At 38.9% G+C, this 22,346-nt stretch overlaps 1 protein-coding gene across 1 annotated transcript; it reads right to left on the reverse strand.

Moving 5' to 3' along the window:
• Positions 1-1,656: 1,656 nt before the first annotated feature.
• EIF1AX (eukaryotic translation initiation factor 1A X-linked) lies at positions 1,657-22,000 on the reverse strand. Its single transcript, XM_082609984.1, has 7 exons — positions 21,755-22,000; positions 12,726-12,809; positions 10,288-10,391; positions 9,150-9,200; positions 6,951-7,032; positions 5,714-5,805; positions 1,657-2,748 (listed from the first exon to the last, which is right to left on the reverse strand). The coding sequence occupies exons 1-7, from the start codon at positions 21,768-21,770 to the stop codon at positions 2,743-2,745; spliced, it is 435 nt and encodes a 144-aa protein (XP_082466110.1). The 5' UTR covers positions 21,771-22,000; the 3' UTR covers positions 1,657-2,742.
• Positions 22,001-22,346: the final 346 nt, after the last annotated feature.

A 22,346-nucleotide genomic window follows, 5' to 3' on the forward strand; every position in this document is an offset into this window, starting at 1 on the left:
CCATGATTCCACAGATGTGGTGAGTAAACCAATGGCCACTCCTTAATAAAATACAAGAATTTTCATCATGCAGTTTACAGGCTCCGTAAGAGGTGGTCTCTTTGAGAGGCTGGATTTTCAAGAAAGATTCAACAAACAATTAAATCTTGACAAGTCTTTTTTTTTTTTTTTTTTTTTTTTTTTGGTATGTGGGCCTCTCACTGTTGTGGCCTCTCCCGTTGCGGAGCACAGGCTCCGGACGCGCAGGCTCAGCGGCCATGGCGCACAGGCCCAGCCGCTCCACCGCATGTGGGATCTTCCCGGACCGGGGCATGAACCCGAGTCCCCTGCATCGGCAGGCGGACTCTCAACCACTGCGCCACCAGGGAAGCCCTTGGCAACTCTTTTTTTACACAAAGACTTGGTTTGGTTATTTAGCCACCTTAGTAACACAACTTATTTATATACTCTAATTGGAAGTGGAATAAGCACTGCATGAAAAATGCACACCTATCAAACTCATTAGTAATAACTATTACACTCTCTTAGCAGTAAGAATCATTATTCTTGGATTTCAAAGACTTTATTTTCTTTCAGGGCATACTTTATAGCACTGTATTTATAGGAATCAAACAGTATAACGACAAAAAATGTGTTTTTTTCTTGAGGACCACTTCCATTCCTCCTTTGAAATATAATCAAATCAATGAAACTAATTTCCACATTAAAGACAAGTTAGTAAAATAATTCCTCCAAGTAGTGTTGCATATGAACTACAAGTTTACCCCAACTATTTTAATCATTATGATTTGAGATTTTCTAGGGTACAACAGCACTAGATTGGGCTGTTACTACCTAGGCAAGAAAAAAAAAATGTCACCTGCAAACACATGAATTGGGGTAAGAATCTTTAGACAAACCATATTGTTAGAGGAGGTTAAATAGAAAAACTAATGTTTGAGTTGCACCACCCCTACCATGAACTGTAGCACAGATGCAGAGTCAAAACATTCTTGGTAAAACAATGTGGAGGAAAGATCTACATATACCACAAATTTACCAAAACACTTTTATGTACAGAAGCCTAAATATCTCAGGAGGTTTAGATTACCGACAAAGATGATCACTAAGTCAATTCTTCAAGGCTGGTTCCTTACGAGTACTAAAAACCAGTCCACGGTCTCAGACGCATCCCACCTAGCTTAAGTGTTCAGGGACTCCATAGAGTAAGAAACATCAACTGCAATTGTCCACTCTTAGCTTCTGTTTTTTGATTTAATGTTTTATAGTACCTCAGATTTTTATTCCAGAGTTTGCACACTTAGGAAAGGAAATTATACTAAGCATGGGATCAAAGATGTGCTTATTAAAAAAAAAAAAAAAAAGATGTGCTTATTTTCTGAAGCCATGTGAAGGTTTAATCCTCTGTGTATTACTTTTCAACACTGAAGCGTTCTCTGGAGACCAATAGAATAAAAGTTTCACAAGCTACATGAAGGATTTCTTTTACAGTTGCATACCACTTCAATGTGGCTTGTTAGGTCTAACTAGCCCTGCCCTTAATTTCATCTTACTAGAGTTGATAATGAAAAACGAACAAAGGGTAAATCTAAATTCCCAATAAAATACAAGCAAAAAACACCTGTACACACAATAAAATACATCCTAAACACAAAGTAAGGGTATAATATACTCTGCAGCATGAGACTGTCTTTATTATATTTCTCCACTGTATGTAGTTCTTCCATTCAGAAGTTAGAGACCATCTTTTCATTAAGTTGTTATTCCTTCCTCCTTCCCCAGCTTAGGGATACTTTCCCAAAGGCTTAATTTGTACAAACTGTTATGAAATTAAATTTTCATTTACACATAACTTAAGTGTTTATAAAGCACTCAAAATTGTAGCTCACACGTATATGACTTCTGAAAATAAAACGACACTTTGAACATAACCTTTTTGTTCTGCAAAAATATTCTACATACATGCATATGATCAAAACAATCTTTTGTTGTTTGGGAAATTTCCTATGCACAGTAAGTTAAAAAAAAAAAGTTGACAACTGTATCAGTATCTCCAATGTTAAGATAACTTGGTGCCATCTAGTGTTTGATTTCTGCAACTACCAACTTTACAAATTCAAAACTGCTATTAAAACTCAGGTTCTAAAAACCGCCTTTTTTGTTGATGTTTATAGTGGCAAAATAAGATCATGAAAAGAATGTATACAATATCAAAATTAGTATAAAAATAGCCACATGCTACTTAAATATGAAAACCAGACCAATCATTTTTGACTTCAAATGCAGATTTCTGCCTCCATTAAACTACCAAAATCTCAACGGGACATTCATCTAAGTAACTGGAATATACAAAAACTCATTGTACAGTAAACAGGCTAGTCAAAACTAGGGCTTAATTATAAATCATAATGCGTGTACGGCAAATGATTTATTCAAAACATCCATTTACTTACTGGAAGTGGTCAAAGTGGGAAAGGCAGTAATGCATTTTTTTTTCTCTTTTAGAAGAGCAGATGTGGTCTTTTACCCACAAGCTCCGTCACATCAAAAGAACAAAGTGGATTTAACATTTAAGAGTATTCAGCATTACCAGTTTTTAAAGAAATACCTTAGAAACAAATCATTCTGCTTTAACAAACTGCACTCATGCTAATGAAAATTTATTCTTTAACGGGTCACAGCCAAAATCCAAATTGTTGAATAATCCTCAAAGAAAGCGGAATGTGAAAGGTTGAGTTCGACTTAGATCTGGAAGGAAAAAGAACATCACATCAACCAAAAGAAGAATTTTTATATTCCAACAGTCTATCACATGTAAGGGACACATGCACCCCCTTAGGCTATCTGGGAAACAAATCCAGTTTGAAGAGGAAATTCTGAACACTAGGTTTTTCTCAATTCTGGTCTGCTGTCATTGAACCTTCAGAATGCTATACGTTATGCAGAATATTCTCAATAAAGTTTACTATCTCCCTTTTGCGCTACTGATTAGAAATTTATTTTGGGGGTGGGAACAGACACAGGGAGTGTTACTTCCTTGAGAAACGGAAAAGTGACATACCAAATTCTCCTCCCAGTCAACCTGGTTATAGGAGTGAAGCCTAGAACACATATAAACCATTTGGAGAAACACCTTAGGGAAGAAGTAAGATTCTCAGGTGATAAACAAAGCGACCCTTCGAAATGTCCAAGACAACTCAAATTCCTTTGATAACTACTATCTTCACTATCCCTTACTGCCAGCCTCAGTTCTGAAGAAGCACTGGCACAAACTGAGAAATACTTTTCTTAGAAAAGCTTAACCCTATCTAGATCCTCACCCTATCACCTCTGTGTATGTGGCTTCATACTGAGGTATGTACTCTGACTAGGTTCTTTATTTCCTTAAAAAGGTCTTCTACCCCAGCTAAGCTGTCAAAATGTTGGGATCACCCCTTAACCTATTAACACAGTAGTAGTTCCATGTCAGGTTCTTGTCACAGAGTATCATCGATAAATCTACTGTCCAAGTGTCATTAACAGCTTAGTCACAAGAATCCTCTGGCTCAGGGATTTCCAAAGGGAGATGACATAAAAAATAGAATGATATGGTTCTGAAGAACCTACGGGCAGGACAGGAATAAAGACACAGACCTACTAGAGAATGGACTTGAGGATATGGGGAGGGGGAAGGGTAAGCTGGGACAAAGTGAGAGAGTGGCATGGACATATATACACTACCAAATGTAAAATAGATAGCTAGTGGGGAAGCAGCCGCATAGCACAGGGAGATCAGCTCAGTGCTTTGTGACCACCTAGAGGGGTGGGATAGGGAGGGTGGGAGGGAGACCCAAGAGGGAGGAGATATGGGGATGTATGTATATGTACAGCTGATTCACTTTGCTAAACAGAAGAAACACACCATTGTAAAGCAATTATATTCCAATAAAGATGTTAAAAAAATAGATAGATGGATTTATTTCTTATCCCTTTTCATTTTTCTATTTTAGGGTATGCTCTGAAATACAGTACTGTATGTTTAAAAATTCATAAATGCAAATACACACTGGAGATATGTACTCAAATTTTCTTTAATTCATCATGTATTCTAAAATGGTTTGGAGATGCATCAAAATGTAAGATGGACTGAAGGATGAATAAAGGTATAGACAGATATGTGATAAACCAAGCACAGAAATGTTAATTATAGAATCTCAGTGGTAGGTATCACTTAATTCAGACTTTCCCGAGACCAGCCTTTGTTTTTTTTTCGGTTGGGTTTTTTGTTTTTTTGGGGTTTTTTTGGCCGCACCATGTGGCTTGTGGGATCTTAGTTCCCTGACCAGGGATCGAGCCCAGGCCCTTGGCAGTAAAAGCACAGAGTCCTAACTACTGGACCGCCAAGGAATTCCCAGCCTTTGTATTTTTGAAAAGCTCTGGTAATTCTGTTGCACAAACAATCCCGGTCAGGAGCAACTACTCTAGGTATACTAAAATTTCATCTTTGAATAAAATCAAACATTAGTACTATTATTTTTAGATTTATATACACAGGTGTTTCTGAACTACATTTTTATTTAAAAGGGTTTAAAAAGAAGAGCCCAACCCAGATTTAAGAGTAACTTATAATATCACCCCAGTTATTAAATAGATTTATATTGCCAGAAACTAAGTTTGAACTTCATTTAAATATTTTAACAGCAGAAGGGCAATGAGGCACTTATTCTTGTGAGCATTACTGTTTTATTGTGAGAAAAAACAACACATTTTCCTCAAAATTAACACACCAACTCCAAACCAAGAGTTTGTCAATAGGGCATATCCAACAGATAAAATAATATAACTGGCAAAAGGCCTCAATTTTAAGAGGGCGCTTTTTTTTTTTTTTTTTTTTTTTTGGTGGCCGCGCAGCACAGCTTGTGGGATCTTATTTCCCTGACCAGGAATTGAACCCCGGCCACCACAGTAAAAGCACCGAGTTCTAACCACTGGACCATCAGGGAATTCCCTTTAACAGGGCTTTTAATGTTAATGTTGTAATTCCAACACTTCATATGAAACTGGTTCAAACAAGATTATTCTTCTAACATACTAGTGTTTCAATTAAGAGAAGGCACGTTTGTATAACACAGGGAATATAGCCAATTACAGTAACTATAGAGTATAACCTTTAAAAATTGTGAATCACTGTGAACTTCCATGGTGGTCCAGTGGTAAAATTCCGTGCTCCGAATGCAGGGGGCCCGGGTTCGACCCCTGGCCGGGGAACTAGAGCCCAGATGCATGCCACAACTAAGAAGTCCGCATGCCACAACTAAAAAAAAAAAAAATCCCACATGTCTCAACTAAAGATCCCGTGGGCCACAACTAAGACCGGGCACAGCCAAAATAAATAAAATAAATAAATATTTTAAAAAAAATTGTGAATCACCTTACAGTACACTTGTAACTTATATAATATTGTACATCAACTATATCTCAATAAAAAAGGCCTGTTTCTTTGATAAAATCTTGTATTTCTCATAATTGTCTGCTAAATTTCTTAATAGTTATCTCTCTAGACACCCTTAACTTAAGCAAGTTGAGATTCCAATGCCTAGCATTCATATTGCCAAAGCAAATATTGACCTTTTTAGGAAGAAATACTGAAAAAGATGATAAAATTCTCAAAGCATAAACAGTTTGACTAGCACAAACAAAAGTTGAAAAACTCAAGGTGAAAAACACTACTTACATCATCAATGTCTTCATCATCATCTCCAATGTCATCAAACTGGATTTCATCATCATCTCCAGGACCAAATGTATCGGTTTCATTGATTTTAGCTAAAGAAACAATAACAAATATACTCATATAATATAACCAAGATGTTAGTAAAATGAATAAATTGCCTACTAAGTGGTTGGATATCAAATGTTGAAGTATAAAGGAGACTCTTACAAGTCAAACTTTTAATTTAAGTTTCATTACCAAAAAGATCCTCTTAACTTCTACCTAACAACCCTAGTATATAGAACAGTACTTTACACAACAAAATCTCTAAGTCAAAATGGAAACAATTTTCTTTTGCTCACAAAGGTATTTTTAGTGAGGCAGGCTCTAATTACACAAATTCTAAAGCTATTACAACTTCCAGCTACACTTCAAAAAACATCTGAGCACATGCTAACAAGCCACAAATCATCAGATAAACTCATCAATCAGAAAAATTTGGTCAAATCATGCTTATCCCTAAATAACAAAAATGAACCAGGAAGTGCTAGTCCTCTTCCCAGATATATTAGCATTTCCTAGATTGGAAATGCCAAGTAAATAATTTCAGCAGGATTTTCATGCTCAAGTAAAATTATAGTTTTCTTGATAATATGCAACAGAACCAAAAAATAACTTCCAAGCGAAAAATGTAGCCTTACAAAATAGTATGTAAAGTCACTTCCCCTTTGATGAGGTCATGAGAAACTTATTTTTATTTAAGTTTTATGCGTTAAGAACGCAGAACTTTTGTACTGCAGGGGAGAAACAAAAAACGTTGATTTAACAAAATCCTACGGATACTATGACACTAGGATAAGATGAACTGAAAACTGACTTTTTAATAAAAATCGACAACAGTACCTAATTGTTATCCTTGCTTCACATTTAAAGTAGATGAATAATGACAGTCTCTTTAGAAAGGAACTTTCAAATAAATACTATAATAAATTTATTCCGTTGACTGGCATTACACAGAAGTTTAGGGCTTATAAAGGATAATTCCTCACCAAAAGTATATTTATTAGGAACAGAATCCCAGTTACTTTTCTCTTAAGGTGTCTAGTATTATGAAGTACAGGCAGGCATACTTGGAATGAATCACGTAAACTCAAAACTAAACATGCAAAATCCACAAAATTCTACCAAAATTCCTTCATCTAAATACCACCAGATACTAACACCATATAACAGGTTAATGTAATATCTCAGATATTACCATGTTCTGGAAGTTCGCCATATGCCTTCAGACTTCTAGCCTCATCTGCATTGTATTTTAAAATTACATCAGCTTTATTATCCTTAAAAAAGAGACAAATAAGATTTACAAATGATTATGCCAAAATATTACCCGTTATTTCATAATTTCAAACTGGACAGAAAATTAAATTTCACTGTTGTGTTATAAACTCCTCTCCTTTTTCTAAAAATTTAAAGTTTTCTCCTACCCTCTGAAAAACATCCTTGGGTTTAACCCAGTATAAAGAAGCTTGCATGCATAAATGAATAATGATCAACAAGCTTAGGGAAGACAGTTATAGATTTCACTTCAATAAGAGCAGAACTGTACAGACCCAATCTTTTGGATTATTTATAGTTACCCTTTGATTAGAAGTCTTTTGAAATACAAAAATTCCCTGGGGCCATAATTTACAGGTGATTAAATACTCTAATTCAAAAATTGAGACCGGTATAATGACCCAAGGAAATTATTATACCTTTCCACGTATCAGTGGTTCTTAGGGTACAAATCCATCAGAATCTCCTATGGAGCTTTTACACCTCCTAAAGACAGATAAATTAGGAGATGTGGAGTGAAGCCCATGAATGTGTATTTGTAAAAGATATGGGTATTTCTGATGCAAGTGTCCCACTGAAAACTAATGTTTCAGAATGTTCACACTTCCCCATCCGAAAGGAATCGGACTCAGTTAAGGAAGAAAAAAAGGGTTGAAGCTGATTGTTTCAACTTCAAAAATTCTTAAAGGCAACGTAAGCGATCACAGTGATCCAAGAATGGTGTGATTCAGACCAGCACTTATTAAAATGGTAATGTGTACAGAAGCCCAAGGGGATTCTGGTTAAAACGCACATTCTGATTTAGGAGGCCTGGGGTGAGGTCCAAGAATCTGCGTTTCTAACAAGTTGCCAAAAGCTAGCGATGCTACTGGTCCCTGTACCACCCTTTAAGTGGCAGGGGCATAAAAGAAGGATCATGGGAGATTAAGAATTGGAAAACTTAATGTGGCTGTCATTTTATAGTATGAATGTTACACCTTTCAGAACCTTGATTTCCTTATCTGTCAAACAGGGAACTAACTAATTCTTCCTACTTCTGGGGTTGTCTTTAGGATCAAAAGAAGAAAATGGACATTAAAATGGTATGAGTTTAAAGCAGGCTATCTCAACCTCAGCACAGTTGATATTTTGGGCCACATAATTCTTTGTTGTAGGGACTGTCCTGTGCATTGTAGGATGTTTAGCATCCCCCCGGTCTCTATCAACTAGATGACCAGCCCTGACCCCTACCCCCAGGTGTGAAAACCTGAAATGTCTCCAGACACTGCCAAATGTCCCCTGGAGGAAAATAATCACCCACGGTTGAGAACCATTGATTTAAGGTAAAGATTTTAATTCTTTATTCTAGAACATATATTTTAAAAAATCAAAGTACGATCAAAGTTATAAAAATAGAAACACGATCACTCAAAATATAAATACATGGTGATGAGTTCCAATAGGTGGAAACCAAATGGATTTCATAGCCCTACCATGAGTAGAGTCTCCAGGTTGAGATCATGAAGGGCAACTACCACTTTCTTGCTAAGTGCTCATCTAAATTTAGAGCACATACTTTTATCATGGTTTGTACTGCAATTACTTGTGTGCCTGTCTTACCCTCTCCACTAACAGGCCATAAGCATTTTGTGAGATGACAGCTTGACTCATTTAGTTGTATCCCCTAGAGTAATGGTTTCCAGATTTTGATTTCAAGACGTATAAGTTAAAAAAAAAAAAAATGGGGGCAGGCATTCCAACATAAAATTATTTTTATCTTGCCAACTAAGAACACCAACAAAACCACCACAATATAGTATCCCTCATTCCAAAAAAGGGAACTTTTTAAATATCAAAAAGGGAAAAAGGACTATTTAGCTTCATGAAAAAGTCATACTGTCTGTGATTCTTCTATAGTGAAAATGCAGACTCTACAGACTGGCATTTGGGAAACATGATCCCTGGGGTACCTAGCACAATGCCTAAGACAGAACTGGCCCTTAAGAAATGTTTGTTGACACAATGGTGAATAGCATACTGGCCTGGAACTGGTCAAATACGGTTATGACTTATGTTCTAAACATTAATTGCTCATAAAATTCAAGCAAGTAAACAATGAAAATTTTAATTTTGTTTTTACCTGGTAGTCCCGTAGACCAACCAATATGATGTCTGAGGTATTTATCCAGACCTATAAAAGTAACAGGAGGTTACATTTAAAATAAAAATAATCAATCAAGAGCAATGTTGAGTCAGTCTTCCAATAAAATACACATACTATTCAGCCAACTGTGGGTAAAGTACCTGTATTTAGAATGAGGAAAAAAAACTACAGTAAACAGCTGAGCCACTTTCAGATTTTCTATAATTTGGGATATTAGAAAAATAACAATCTTATTTAACTACTTGACAGTTTAATAATTCCAGAGGACTAATGATTAGTTTAGATATTAAGGGATTCTTAATACTGAACCCCTCTAAGTGGTTAGTTATCCATTACAACATATGTGAATAGTAAATTAGGAATGTGGTTTTATCTCCCTCCCTTCCTCCCTTAAACCCACCCAAATACACACAGGAAACAGAACTCCTTTAGTTTGGTAACATGAGCATTAACAAGACAAATTTTTTAAAAATCATAAAGCCAGGGATGGAGCGACTTTTAACCAACCTGATCAATATATCTGCCTGAACACCTACCCTGATGAGAAATGAATCACTACTTTCCAAGGCAGCCCATTCATGATCTCAATTCAGGAAATTTAACATTAATACAACACTTACTTACTGTAATTCACATTCAAATTTTCTTAACACTCCTTACAGCTATTTCCCCCACCCTCAAACCAGAACCCAAACAAGGGCCACCTACTGCATTTAACCATTGCGTCTCTTTAATCTCCTTTATATTGAAATAGACCGCCCTGCTGTTTTTTTTCCATTCATGACATTAACATTATATATATTAGCAGTCAGGCCATTTGTTTTGCAGTGTGTCCCTCAATTTGGACTTGTTAATTGTTTCCTCATGATTAGATTCAGGTTAATCATTTTGGGGCAGGAATACAACATAGGTGATATAAATGAGTCTTCAGACAGATACCTGTGTAAAATTACCACCAAAGATCTTGCTGTTTTGACTTAGAGGTAAATGACTGTTCTACTGAAATCTTTTGGGAACTTACAAAAAAGAGGTCCTTGGCCCATAAAAAGCTTAGAGCCATTTTTTCCCCTTAACCATAATTTTATATTAAAGTAAAACAAGTCTCCACACTTACCTTCTTTCTCAGTTTCCCTCTGATGTGACATAACCTCTTTACACCATCAAAACACATCGCTTCTAATCGTCCATTTCCCAACATTTTGATTACTTGAGCATACTCTGGAGGAGGGAAAAGTAAAGGGTATAGGATATTGCTGAATTTTTGATAAAAGCAACTTAAAAGTCCACATACTGGGGCTTCCCTAGTGGCGCAGTGGTTGGGAGTCCACCTGCCGATGCAGGGGACACGCGGGTTCGTGCCCCAGTCCGGGAGGATCCTGCATGCCACGGAGTGGCTGGGCCAGTGAGCCATGGCCGCTGAGCCTGCATGTCCGGAGCCTGTGCTCTGCAGCAGGAGAGGCCGCAGCAGTGAGAGGTCCGCAGACCAAAATAAATAAATAAAGTCCAAATACGATTGATTAGAGCATACAGGTGTGTTGGTTAGGAATAAGTATATGCAGTAAAATAAGTATAAGGGAGTGATAAAACACCAAGCTAGTTAATGGCAGAGCCAGAACCAAGACTGTGTAATGCCATTTCTATGACAAGCTGTCCCTGCTATCAGAAATATTTTAATTACCTACTCATTTTGAGTTAAGTGGACTGTCCACTGTCTTCATGACTGTATGCTCTACTTCTGGAGATCAAGGTGGCCTGTCCCAAAATGTACACTAAAATGTATCTCATCAATCTCTCACTTTGGATCCTCGCCCAATTTTGGTCTCCTTTCCCTCAGAAGAGGCTAACTGCAACACAATTTTTGGTACACCGGCAAATAGAAAGCAGCTTATATGTTATTAATGTCTTTGTTAAATTAGAATATCTTAGTGATTATTCTAAAGTTTTTGTAAAGCTGGAAAGATGTTCCCAGACAAAATGCCAAACTTTTAATCAAAAATCTTTCCAAAAGGGTACCCAGGAAGCCACACTACTTCACTGCCACTTGAAAAACTGAGATTATGAGCAGTGGCTTGCACACGGGCCGTCTCTTCTGTCATTAAATGACAGAAGACCAGAGGTGGGGGGGGGGAGTCTCTTCAGAACCTTTAGTTTACTCAAGTTGTATGCAAGACTGATCCCCAAAGAGAACATCCACCTATCTGTAAATACACTGAAACAAAACTTTCAAAGGCTCAACTGTGGTGTTGACAAGTGGAAGTGAGTTACTCAGACTACAGTGAACCTAGCACCCACCTAGGGCCTCAACGTGGTTGGTCGATTTAAAGGCAGCCTCTCTTCCAAAGTGGGGGGAAAACATGAAAAAGGAAAAGTAATGGCAGTCAAAATAAAATCAACTGCTAAAGGAGGCGAGAATCAAGGGTAAGAAATAAAAGGGTCTTTTAGCCAAATAACATGTTTCATCTTTAGTGGCTTATATACTCACAGCATGAACAAATCTACCAAGTTCTATAAAAAGATAATTAGAAAAAGTTCTTTGTTAAAAACTGCTGGAAATTACTGGGATAACTAGAAAAATTTAAATATGGACTATATACTAGATAAATAATATATTTACATTAAAATACCTGAGTGTGATAATCCTACTGCAGTTATGTGAGAGAATATACTTGTTCTTAGGAGACACATGATGAAGTAAGTAGTAAGGGAAAAGTATCATGTCTTCAACTAACTTCCAAATGGTTCAGGAAAAAAACACACACACACGCACACAAAGATGAAGGGGCTAAAGGAATTCATGGTACTTACACTGCAACTTCTCTGAAAGTTTGAAATTACTCAAAATAAAAACATGGGAAATGGGGATATATATATACGTATAGGCGATTCACTTTGTTATACAGCAGAAACTAACACACCATTGTAAAGCAATTATACTCCAATAAAGATGTTAACCACCACCCCCAAACCCAAAAAACCATAACTCTCAAAAACCAAAACCAAAACCAAAACCAAACCAAAACAAAACATGGGAAACTAGTGTTATGTATCTGGCACTTAACAAAAATCTTAATCAGTTTGAAAAGGTCAACGGTTCAGTTTCATTTTATTATATTTTATGAAATTACATGTAATTTACATGCCTCAGATGCATTCCTCAAATACCCATAGTCTACTGAACATACTATGTAGTACCATTCGCTATCAAAAAAAGTCTACTAAGTCATGGAATTGTCAACCATAGCTTTTGAGGCTTAATTCCCTCTGAACTGTTCAATTCATTCCTAGTTGTAACATGAGTGCTCACATAAAACAGTGAAACATACACATTTACAGAAATGCCATCAATCCTCAGCGCACGCCGAGTACACCAAGAAATAACTACCAGAAGAAAGGCTCTGGAGAAGTGTGGGGGATGAGAAATGGAGAAGAGCAAAAGGGGACATGCGACTGTTTGCTCAGGATTATGAACAGTATCTCTTTTATGTTGAGAAATTGAAAACCTTAAGAAAGAAAACTATTACTGAAAGAAACCTAACTTATGAAAATGCTTACCTTGCCCATCTTCTTTGAACACCAGCTCTCTTTTTTCAGATTCATTCTCATTCTTACCTCTGCGCCTATTTTTACCTCCTTTACCTAATGGTTTTAAAGAAAAAGACATTAATTATCTGCAAAACAGAAAAAGAAACTAAACTAGGGCTTACAAAATGTTCTTTAAAAGCAACTTAAATTATAAGAAGTACAACCTACTATGTGTAAAATAAATAAGTTACACGAATATATTGTACAGCACAGGGAATATCATATTTTATAATAACTTTAAACAGAGTCTAATCTACAAAAATACTGAATCACTATGACGTACACCTGAAACTAATATAATGTTGTAAACCATACTTCAAACAAACAACAAAAACCTGGAAAAAAAAAGAAAAATTAAAAAATTCACCTAATTTGGTCATGTAACTCCAATCATATTAATCATACACATATTGTCACTTCCCTACCCTTCCTGGAAATCCCTTTTGGGATACTGCTGACATAAAATACAAACAAACCAAAAGGAGGTATCATAAACATAACAACTACTTGGTTGAGTACTCTGCTCAGTGAACTCCTCCTACAGTGGCCCACAAGGACCAAGGAGGGATATATAATGGATCACGATAAATTTTATAAAATGGGGTCTCTCTTGTACCTGCTTCCCCAAATGAAAGGTCTATGTGCAAAAAGAAGATAATTGGGCTGGGGCGGGGGGTGGGGGGGTGGTAAAGTTTTATCAACTGGAAAGGGACACTGATTTTCTGGCAGTAGAGGGAGAGCAACAAGTCTGGCAACCCTGAGAGTTTACATTTTGTCCTATAGCTGTAGGATACATCAAGCAAGTTAAAAAGCGAGGTACTTAGAAACAAATGACAATGGAGACATGACGACCCAAAACTTGCGGGATGCAGCAAAAGCAGTTCTAAGAGGGAAGTTTATAGCAATACAATCCTACCTTAAGAAACAGGAAACATCTCAAATAAACAACCTAACCTTGCACCTAAAGCAATTAGAGAAAGAAGAACAAAAAACCCCCAAAGTTAGCAGAAGGAAAGAAATCATAAGGATCAGATCAAAAATAAATGAAGGAAAGGATAGCAAACATCAATAAAACTAAAAGCTGGTTCTTTTGAGAAGATAAACAAAATTGATAAACCATTAGCCAGACTCATCAAGAAAAAAAGGGAGAAGACTCAAATCAATAGAATTAGAAATGAAAAAGGAGAAGTAACAACTGACACTGCAGAAATACAAAAGATCATGAGAGATTACTACAAGCAACTCTATGCCAATAAAATGGACAACCTGGAAGAAATGGACAAATTCTTAGGAATGCACAACCTGCTGAGACTGAATCAGGAAGAAATAGAAAATATGAACAGACCAATCACAAGCACTGAAATTGAAACTGTGATAAAAAATCTTCCAACAAACAAAAGCCCAGGACGAGATGGCTTCATAGGCGAATTCTATCAAACATTTAGAGAAGAGCTAACACTTATCCTTCTCAAACTCTTCCAAAATACAGCAGAGGGAGGAACACTCTCAAACTCATTCTACGAGGCCACCATCACCCTGATACCAAAACCAGACAAAGATGTCACAAAGAAAGAAAACTACAGACCAATATCACTGATGAACAGAGATGCAAAAATCCTCAACAAAACACTAGCAAACAGAATCCAACAGCACATTAAAAGGATCATACACCATGATCAAGTGGGGTTTATTCCAGGAATGCAAGGATTCTTCAATATACGCAAATCAATCAACGTGATACACCATATTAACAAATTGAAGGAGAAAAACCATATGACCATCTCAATAGATGCAGAGAAAGCTTTCAACAAAATTCAACATCCATTTATGACAAAAACCCTGCAGAAAGTAGGCATACAGGGAACTTTCCTCAACATAATAAAGGCCATATATGACAAACCCACAGCCAACATTGTCCTCAATGGTGAAAAACTGAAACCATTTCCACTAAGATCAGGAACAAGACAAAGTTGCCCACTCTCACCACTTTTATTCAACATAGTTTTGGAAGTTCTAGCCACAGCAATCAGAGAAGAAAAAGAAATAAAAGGAATCCAAATCAGAAAAGAAGTAAAGCTGTCACTGTTTGCAGATGACATGATACTATATATAGAGAATACTAAAGATGCTTCCAGAAAACTACTAGAACTAATCAATGAATTTGGTAAAGTAGCAGGATACAAAACTAATGCACAGAAATCGCTGGCATTCTTATACACTAATGATGAAAAATCTGAAAGTGAAATTAAGAAAACACTCCCATTTACCACTGCAACAAAAAGAATAAAATATCTAGGAATAAACCTACCTAAGGAGACAAAAGACCTGTATGCAGAAAATTATAAGACACTGATGAAAGAAATTAAAGATGATACAAAGAGACGGAGAGAGATACCATGTTCTTGGATTGGAAGAATCAACATTGTGAAAATGACTCTACTACCCAAAGCAATCTACAGATTCAATGCAATCCCTATCAAACTACCACTGGCATTTTTCACAGAACTAGAACAAAGAATTTCAGATTTGTATGGAAACACAGAAGACCCCGAATAGCCAAAGCAATCTTGAAAACGAAAAACAGAGCTGGAGGAATCAGGCTCCCTGACTTCAGACTACAATACAAAGCTACAGTAATCAAGACAGTATGGTACTGGCACAAAAACAGAAATATAGATCAATGGAACAGGATAGAAAGCCCAGAGATAAACCCACGCACATACGGTCACCTTATCTTTGATAATGGAGGCAAGAATGTACAGTAGAGAAAAGACAGCCTCTTCAGTAAGTGGTGCTGGGAAAACTGGACAGGTACATGTAAAAGTATGACATTAGAACACTTCCTAACACCACCCACAAAAATAAACTCAAAATGGATTAGAGACCTAAATGTAAAGCCAGACACTATCAAACTCTTAGAGGAAAACAGGCAGAACACTCTATGACATAAATCACAGCAAGATCATTTTGGACCCACCTCCTAGAGATATGGAAATAAAAACAAAGATAAACAAATGGGACCTAATGAAACTTAAAAGCTTTTGCACAGCAAATGAAACCATAAACAAGACGAAAAGACAACCCTCAGAATGGGAGAAAATATTTGCAAATGAAGCAGCTGACAAAGGATTAATCTCCAAAATTTACAAGCAGCTCATTGCAGGTCAATAACAAAAAAACAAACAACCCAATCCAAAAATGGGCAGAAGACCTAAATAGACATTTCTCCAAGGAAGATACACATATTGCCAACAAACACATGAAAGAATGCTCAACATCATTAATCATTAGAGAAATGCAAATCAAAACTACAATGAGATATCATCTCACACCAGTCAGAATGGCCATCATCAAAAAATCTACAAACAATAAATGCTGGAGAGGGTGTGAAGAAAAGGGAACCCTCTTGCACTGTTGGTGGGAATGTAAATTGGTACAGCCACTATGGAGAACAGTATGGAGGTTCCTTAAAACACTACAAATAGAACTACCATACGACCCAGCAATCCCACTACTGGGCATATACCCTGAGAAAACCATAATTCAAAAAGAGTCATGTACCAAAATGTTCATTGCAGCTCTATTTACAATAGCCAGGACATGGAAGCAACCTAATTGTCCATCATCGGATGAATGGATAAAGAAGATGTGGCACATATGTACACTGGAATATTACTCAGCCATAAAAAGAAACGAAATTGAGTTATTTGTAGTGAGGTGGATGGACCTAGAGACTGTCATGCAGAGTGAAGTAAGTCAGAAAGAGAAAAACAAATACCGTATGCTAACACATATATATGGGATCTAAGAAAAAAAAAAGGTCATGAAGAACCTAGGGGTAAGGTGGGAATAAAGACACGGACCTATTAGAGCATGGACTTGAGGATATGGGGAGGGGGAAGCGTAAGCTGTGACAAAGTGAGAGAGTGGCATGGACATATATACACTACCAATCGTAAAATAGATAGCTAGTGGGAAGCAGCCGCATAGCACAGGGAGATCAGCTCGGTGGTCTGTGACCACCTAGAGGGGTGGGATAGGGAGGGTGGGAGGGAGATGCAAGAGGGAAGAGATATGGGGACATATGTGTAACTGATTCGCTTTGTTATAAAGCAGAAACTAACACACCATTGTAAAGCAATTATACTCCAAGAAAGATGTAAAAAAAAAAAAAAAAAGCAGGGTACTAACTGCCTGAACTTGGAAGTAACCAAGATGTCCTTCAGTAGGTGAAAGCATAAACTGTGGTACTTCCATACAATGGAATACTATTCAGCAATAAAAAGAAATGAGCTATCAAGCCCCCAAAAGACATGGAGAAACCTTAAATGTATATTACTAAGGGAAGGAAGCCAATCTGTAAAGGCTGAATAGTATGATTCCAACCATATAACATTTTTAAAAAGGCAAAACTATAGAGAGTAGAAAGATCAGTAGTTGCCAGCTGGGGAGCGGGGAAGGAAGGACAGGTGAATAGGTGAACAACACGGGATTTTTAACGCAGTATGGTACTGTAATGGTGGATACATGTCACTATATATTTGTCAAAAATCCATAAAACGTACAACACAAAGAATGAACCTTAATGTAAACTATGGACTATCTATAGTGGCTCCTGGCCCCCACAGTAGGGTATCTCTCCACAGCATTTTGTTCCCATTCTAGAACCTAAACCACACTGGCAGACATTCCAAAAGACGGAAGAAAGGCGTTAAGTGGTAGCGATACTAAGGTACTCACGGGAGGAGCCTGGAAGCAGCAAAAACAGGCTCACAGCCCAAACAGAATAAAGAACGTGCACCTGGCCACTGCAAAGACAGACTCTTAACTTCTTGAGTCATGTGCGCTTACTCTGTCCCGGGGGCAGTCTCACGATGCTCTGTGCTATGTTCGGCAGGCCTCCACAATGTCCTGACCCACCCAGAGCCCTCAGAGATCATTTCCTAGAAAGAGAAAAGTATCCTCTGCTTCAAGCCACCAACCATGCCAAACCTTCAAAGCAGAGTGGGCATTAGTGCAAGTATCACACCTACTTTGTTTACGGAGTTACATACTTAGTTGGAAAATTCTTTGAATCAATCACTCAAGAGTAATCCATACATTCCTAAGGACTGGTGATTTTAAAACTAAAAGTAGTAACTTCTTTAAAGTGTGGGAGCACCTTACCCCAACTGCTCTTCATAAGTGGGCCCAAGGCTACCTTTTTTCCCTGAGGTAATAAACTGATAGAGTCTAGAGGATTCTAGAGGAAATAAGCTGCTAAGAATCAGTCCAAATCAAGTCATTCAACACAGTTAGTGGCAACTTATACCCTTACATGTGTAAACATCACTAAGATTATATTCACAGGCTTTGGCTTTTCCAATGAATAAAAACAGAAAAATAATCATGAATTTATTTCACATTAGTAAACCTCATCTCATAAAACTCGGGAGTCTTGAAAAGTACTGTTCCTCTAAGATAACAACTAAAGATAACAGATGGGTTTTACAACTATAGGAATGCTAAACACCAAATTCAGAATGGTGGCTACCTCCTGGAAGAGATGAAGAGAGGGAGGCGAAGGGGATTGGGGAGGGGAACACACAGGGCTTTAACTGAATCTGTGTTGTAATTCAAGTTCAGAGTAATGGGTTGATTCCCAGGCGTTCACTGCATTATTTTAAATTTTTGTATGCCTCATGTGTTATTTATAAAAGAATGATTCATTGCTTGTCAATTTACCATAATTAACCATACCCTGATCATCCCCTTCCCTATTTTATTGCCATGTAATGAAATGAACTTTAAAGGAGGTTTGTGAACTAGATGTGTTTTAATGTAGTTCAGTCCCGTTGGAACCAAAGGAGAGCCTATTATTCACCTAAGGGTGGAGTCAACAGAAGAGAGGTGACTTAATCCAACAATTATTTACTGAGCATCTACTAAGTGTCAAGTGCTAGCAACCCAATGTGGCTTCTCATTGCAGTGGCTTCTCTTGTTGCAGAGCATGGGCTCTAGGCGTGCAGGTTTCAGTAGTTGTGGCATGTGGACCCAGTAGTCGTGGCTCGCGGGCTGAGCTGCTCCGCGGCATGTGGGATCTTCCCAGAACCAGGGCTCGAACCCGTGTCTCCTGCATTGGCAGGCGGATTCTTTACCACTACACCAACAAGGAAGTCCGAATCGCTCGCTCACTTTAAAGTGGCTAACTTTATGTGATGTGACTTTCACCTCAATAAATTAAAAAATATAGTATACGATATTAGGTATATTATATACGTACATCCTAGACACCCTTGAGACAATAGGGTAAATTTGAAAATGGACTGGATGTTGGATGATGTTAAGAAATTATTGTTAGAAATTTAGCATTGATAATGCAACTATAAATATGTCCCTCTGCCATTTGGGCCACTGACACCGCAAAAGCCCGCCCTGAGCCGTGGGCCTCCGGGAACCCCATCCAGCCAGAAGTTGAGCACCTGTGCTGGTCCTGCAGCTTTCCTCTCAGAGCTTCCCCACCCCCACCCTTCTCCTTGGCCTGCTGCTGCCTGTTAGGCCCTGCCACTGGGAGGCTGCAGAGGGCAGGCTGGAGCAGAAAAGGGGATTTGCTTCTGGGTTTTACTGGCATAAACTCAGCAGCAGTCTTCTCCTGGCTGTAACTGCTTTCAGTGGTTGCAGATGATTCCCTTTTGCTTTGCCCCAGAACCAACCTCACAGAGTCCTCAAAGACCCTGCTATCGACAGCGCCCCCTCTTTAGAGGTCTGGGCCCCTCCTCCAAGTTTTGTCAGGTTTGTTTACTTGTTTTTCTTTAATTGGAGTATAGCTGATTTACAATATTGTGTTACGTTTCAGGTGTACAGCAAAGTGATTCGGTTATACATACATATGTATATATCTAAATTCTTTTTTCCGATTCTTTTCCATTATGGTTTATTACCATGAATTCAAAATATTGAATATAGTTCCCTGTGCTCTACAGTAAATCCCTGTTGTTTTTGTCAGTCTTAATAATAACAACCTCTCTCCTTTTTTCCCTCCAGTTCTAGGAGCCATAGCTGTTTCTAGCAATTACTACCTTAGGGTGGTTCCCTTTTTGCCTTTTCAGCTCTCCAATACATGGGTTAACCAACCTTTATATTATAATGATTTTTTTTTTGATGTGGACCATTTTTAAAGTCTTTATTGAATTTGTTACAATATTGCTTGTTTTATGTTTTGGTGTTTTGGCCGTAAGGCATGTGGGATCTCAGCTCCCCAACCAGGGATCGAACCCGCATGCCCTGCATTGGAAGGCGAAGTCTTAACCACTGGACCACCAGGGAAGTCCCTTATTCTTTACATTAAATTTTGTCTGTGAAAATAACTTTAATTGCTATCTTTTGACAGGACATAACTAATGCATCAACTGCAGACAGTTACTCATTATATTTGCTTTATAGCTTATTGTAGGTCTGAAATCTTTCATTCTAATATTTTCATTTTACCATTTTAATTAGCAACCAAAAAATACAAGGTAGCTAGGAATAAACCTGACAAAAGATGCACATGAAATGTAAGGAGATATTAAACAACACCTAAATAAAGGAAAGATATACTACATTCATGCATGGGAAGACAAATATCCCTAAAGATGCCAATCTTCTCCAAACTAGATACTACTTCTCCAACAGAAGTATCTAGTTTGTGTCTTCTCCAATAGATACTACTATTGCCCTTCAGAACTTACAGTCTAGTGAGGAAATCGGGAATCTCATCGCCAGAAATAAAGGTGAAAATAAGATACCTAATGAATGGATCCAGTTACCATCTCAGAGGGGATAAAAGATTATGTAGGTTACAAGAAAACCATGACTTTGAAAACCCTATTTTGTCACCCCGTCTTTACCAGAATAATTAGCAGTAAAATACTTGCTACAAAAAGGAACTGCAAGGAAGAGGGCAGTGAGGTGGAGTGCCCTGAGAGAGCTGCACCAAATCTCGCACAGAACTGCAACCAAATACACCAAGGAATAAAAAGAGTGACAGCTACAAAGAGGAAATGAGGTAGAATGCCTGGAGCCAGCTGTGAAGTAAAAAAGAGAACAGAGTAGGCCTGGGTCAGGGCAGGGGTCTCAAAGATGACTCATCAAAGGAAACTTGTGGGTTGTGAAATACATGCCTCTCCTGTAGGAAAATACCTTTTCCCTGTTTCGACTTCCACAATTTCCTTTGAGAAATTGTAAGAATACTGAAGACAGAAACACCGTTAAGTCTTAAAAAAGGAGAATTTCTTTAGGACTGTTCTGCTTTTACCTAGATTAGGCCTTCCATTTTGCAAATTCCAAATAAAATTATCCTCAAATCTGATAGTTTGTGAGTATATGGCCTAAGAATGGAAGGAACTTAAAGGTCTTTACTCCCATCACAATATATACCGATCTGGAGCAAAAGTAGAAAACTTGGCTAAATATGGAACAGGTGTTCTGGGAAAAAGAAAACCCCGTAAAAGGATGGGTAAGAGTAAGTCTCTAGAGAGGAACCTTAATGCATCAAGGTTTTGTCCACTATTTACAAAACAGAGAGGGAGTAGTCTCAACAATACCCAACAACTGCCCATAAAGAATTCCACGCAGGAGTACCTGATGGCCACTTAAAACAGGCATCACCCTTTGAAAGTTAAGAACTGCCGGGAAGGCCAAAGACGCCCATTTGCGAAGCCCAGGCGGCCACGGGGGAGGTCTCCCCACAGGTCCCTATAGTGCCGGGGTCAGTCTGGCGCGAATCTGGAGAAGCACACGTTTTCCCGCAGGAGGCCCTACAAAAATGGCGTCGGCTCCACCCCACTGTGACCAAACTGGAAGACAGCAGTAACTTCCCAGCTCCTCTCCCGAGCCCAGAATCGCGTCCGGATCGCCCAGCTGCGTGCAGGCAGGGCGGAGAGGAAGGTTACTGCCGCCTAGGAGATCCGGAGGTCGCGTGCAGAGCCGGGGAGACCGGGCCGAGCGGAGTCGTGGTCCCGGGGGGCAGGCGGCATTACCTTTATTCTTAGGCATGGCGGTGACGACGGCCTCGCTGCGTCTCCGACTCCTGGCGGTGTGTGGTGTGTATGGGTGGCGGCGGCGACTCCTCCGAGGGGCGACGAGTGGGACAGCGTGACACGAAGCAGGCGAGGGAGAGCGGGAGAGCGGGTCGCGGGCGCGAGAGAGTCTTAACGGCCGAGCTTTCCCGCGCGTGCGCGAGAGAGTCTAACGACCGAGCTTTCCCGAGATTCGCCTGCGCCCACGCAGAGCCGCGACAAATGGCGTCGCGATTGATACGTCACTTTTCCCCGCCTCCCAACGCCGGCAGGGCCCGCCCCCCCCTCCCGGCCCTACGGCGCAGGCGTGGCCGACTGACGCCTATTGTTAGAGCGGAGGGAGACGGGGTTCCGGAGCGTTTACCGCAGTGCCAAACCCCTTGGGGGACTGGGCGGTGAGCAGGGAGAAGGCGGAATCCGGGAGGGAGTGGGCGGGGCCCAGGCACCACAATAAAGGCAGGTTCTGGTAGCGCCCGCTGCTGGCTGCTTTGTGGCAGACTGGCGTCTCAAGGTTTTTGAGCTGCGGGCTCATTAACTCTAATCTCAATAGCTC

Source organism: Mesoplodon mirus, assembly GCF_964341445.2.
Source record: "Mesoplodon mirus genome assembly, chromosome: X".
NCBI lineage: Eukaryota > Metazoa > Chordata > Mammalia > Artiodactyla > Ziphiidae > Mesoplodon > Mesoplodon mirus.

Bases quoted from the DNA above. Each gene is read 5' to 3' on its own strand.
- EIF1AX (XM_082609984.1), bottom strand. The intron at 10,392-12,725 runs GTAAGCATTTTC...TCCCTCCTCCAG, and splicing joins GTTCAAAGAAGATGGGCAAG to AGTATGCTCAAGTAATCAAA. The intron at 9,201-10,287 runs GTAAGTGTGGAG...TTACTTTTATAG, and splicing joins GAGGGAAACTGAGAAAGAAG to GTCTGGATAAATACCTCAGA.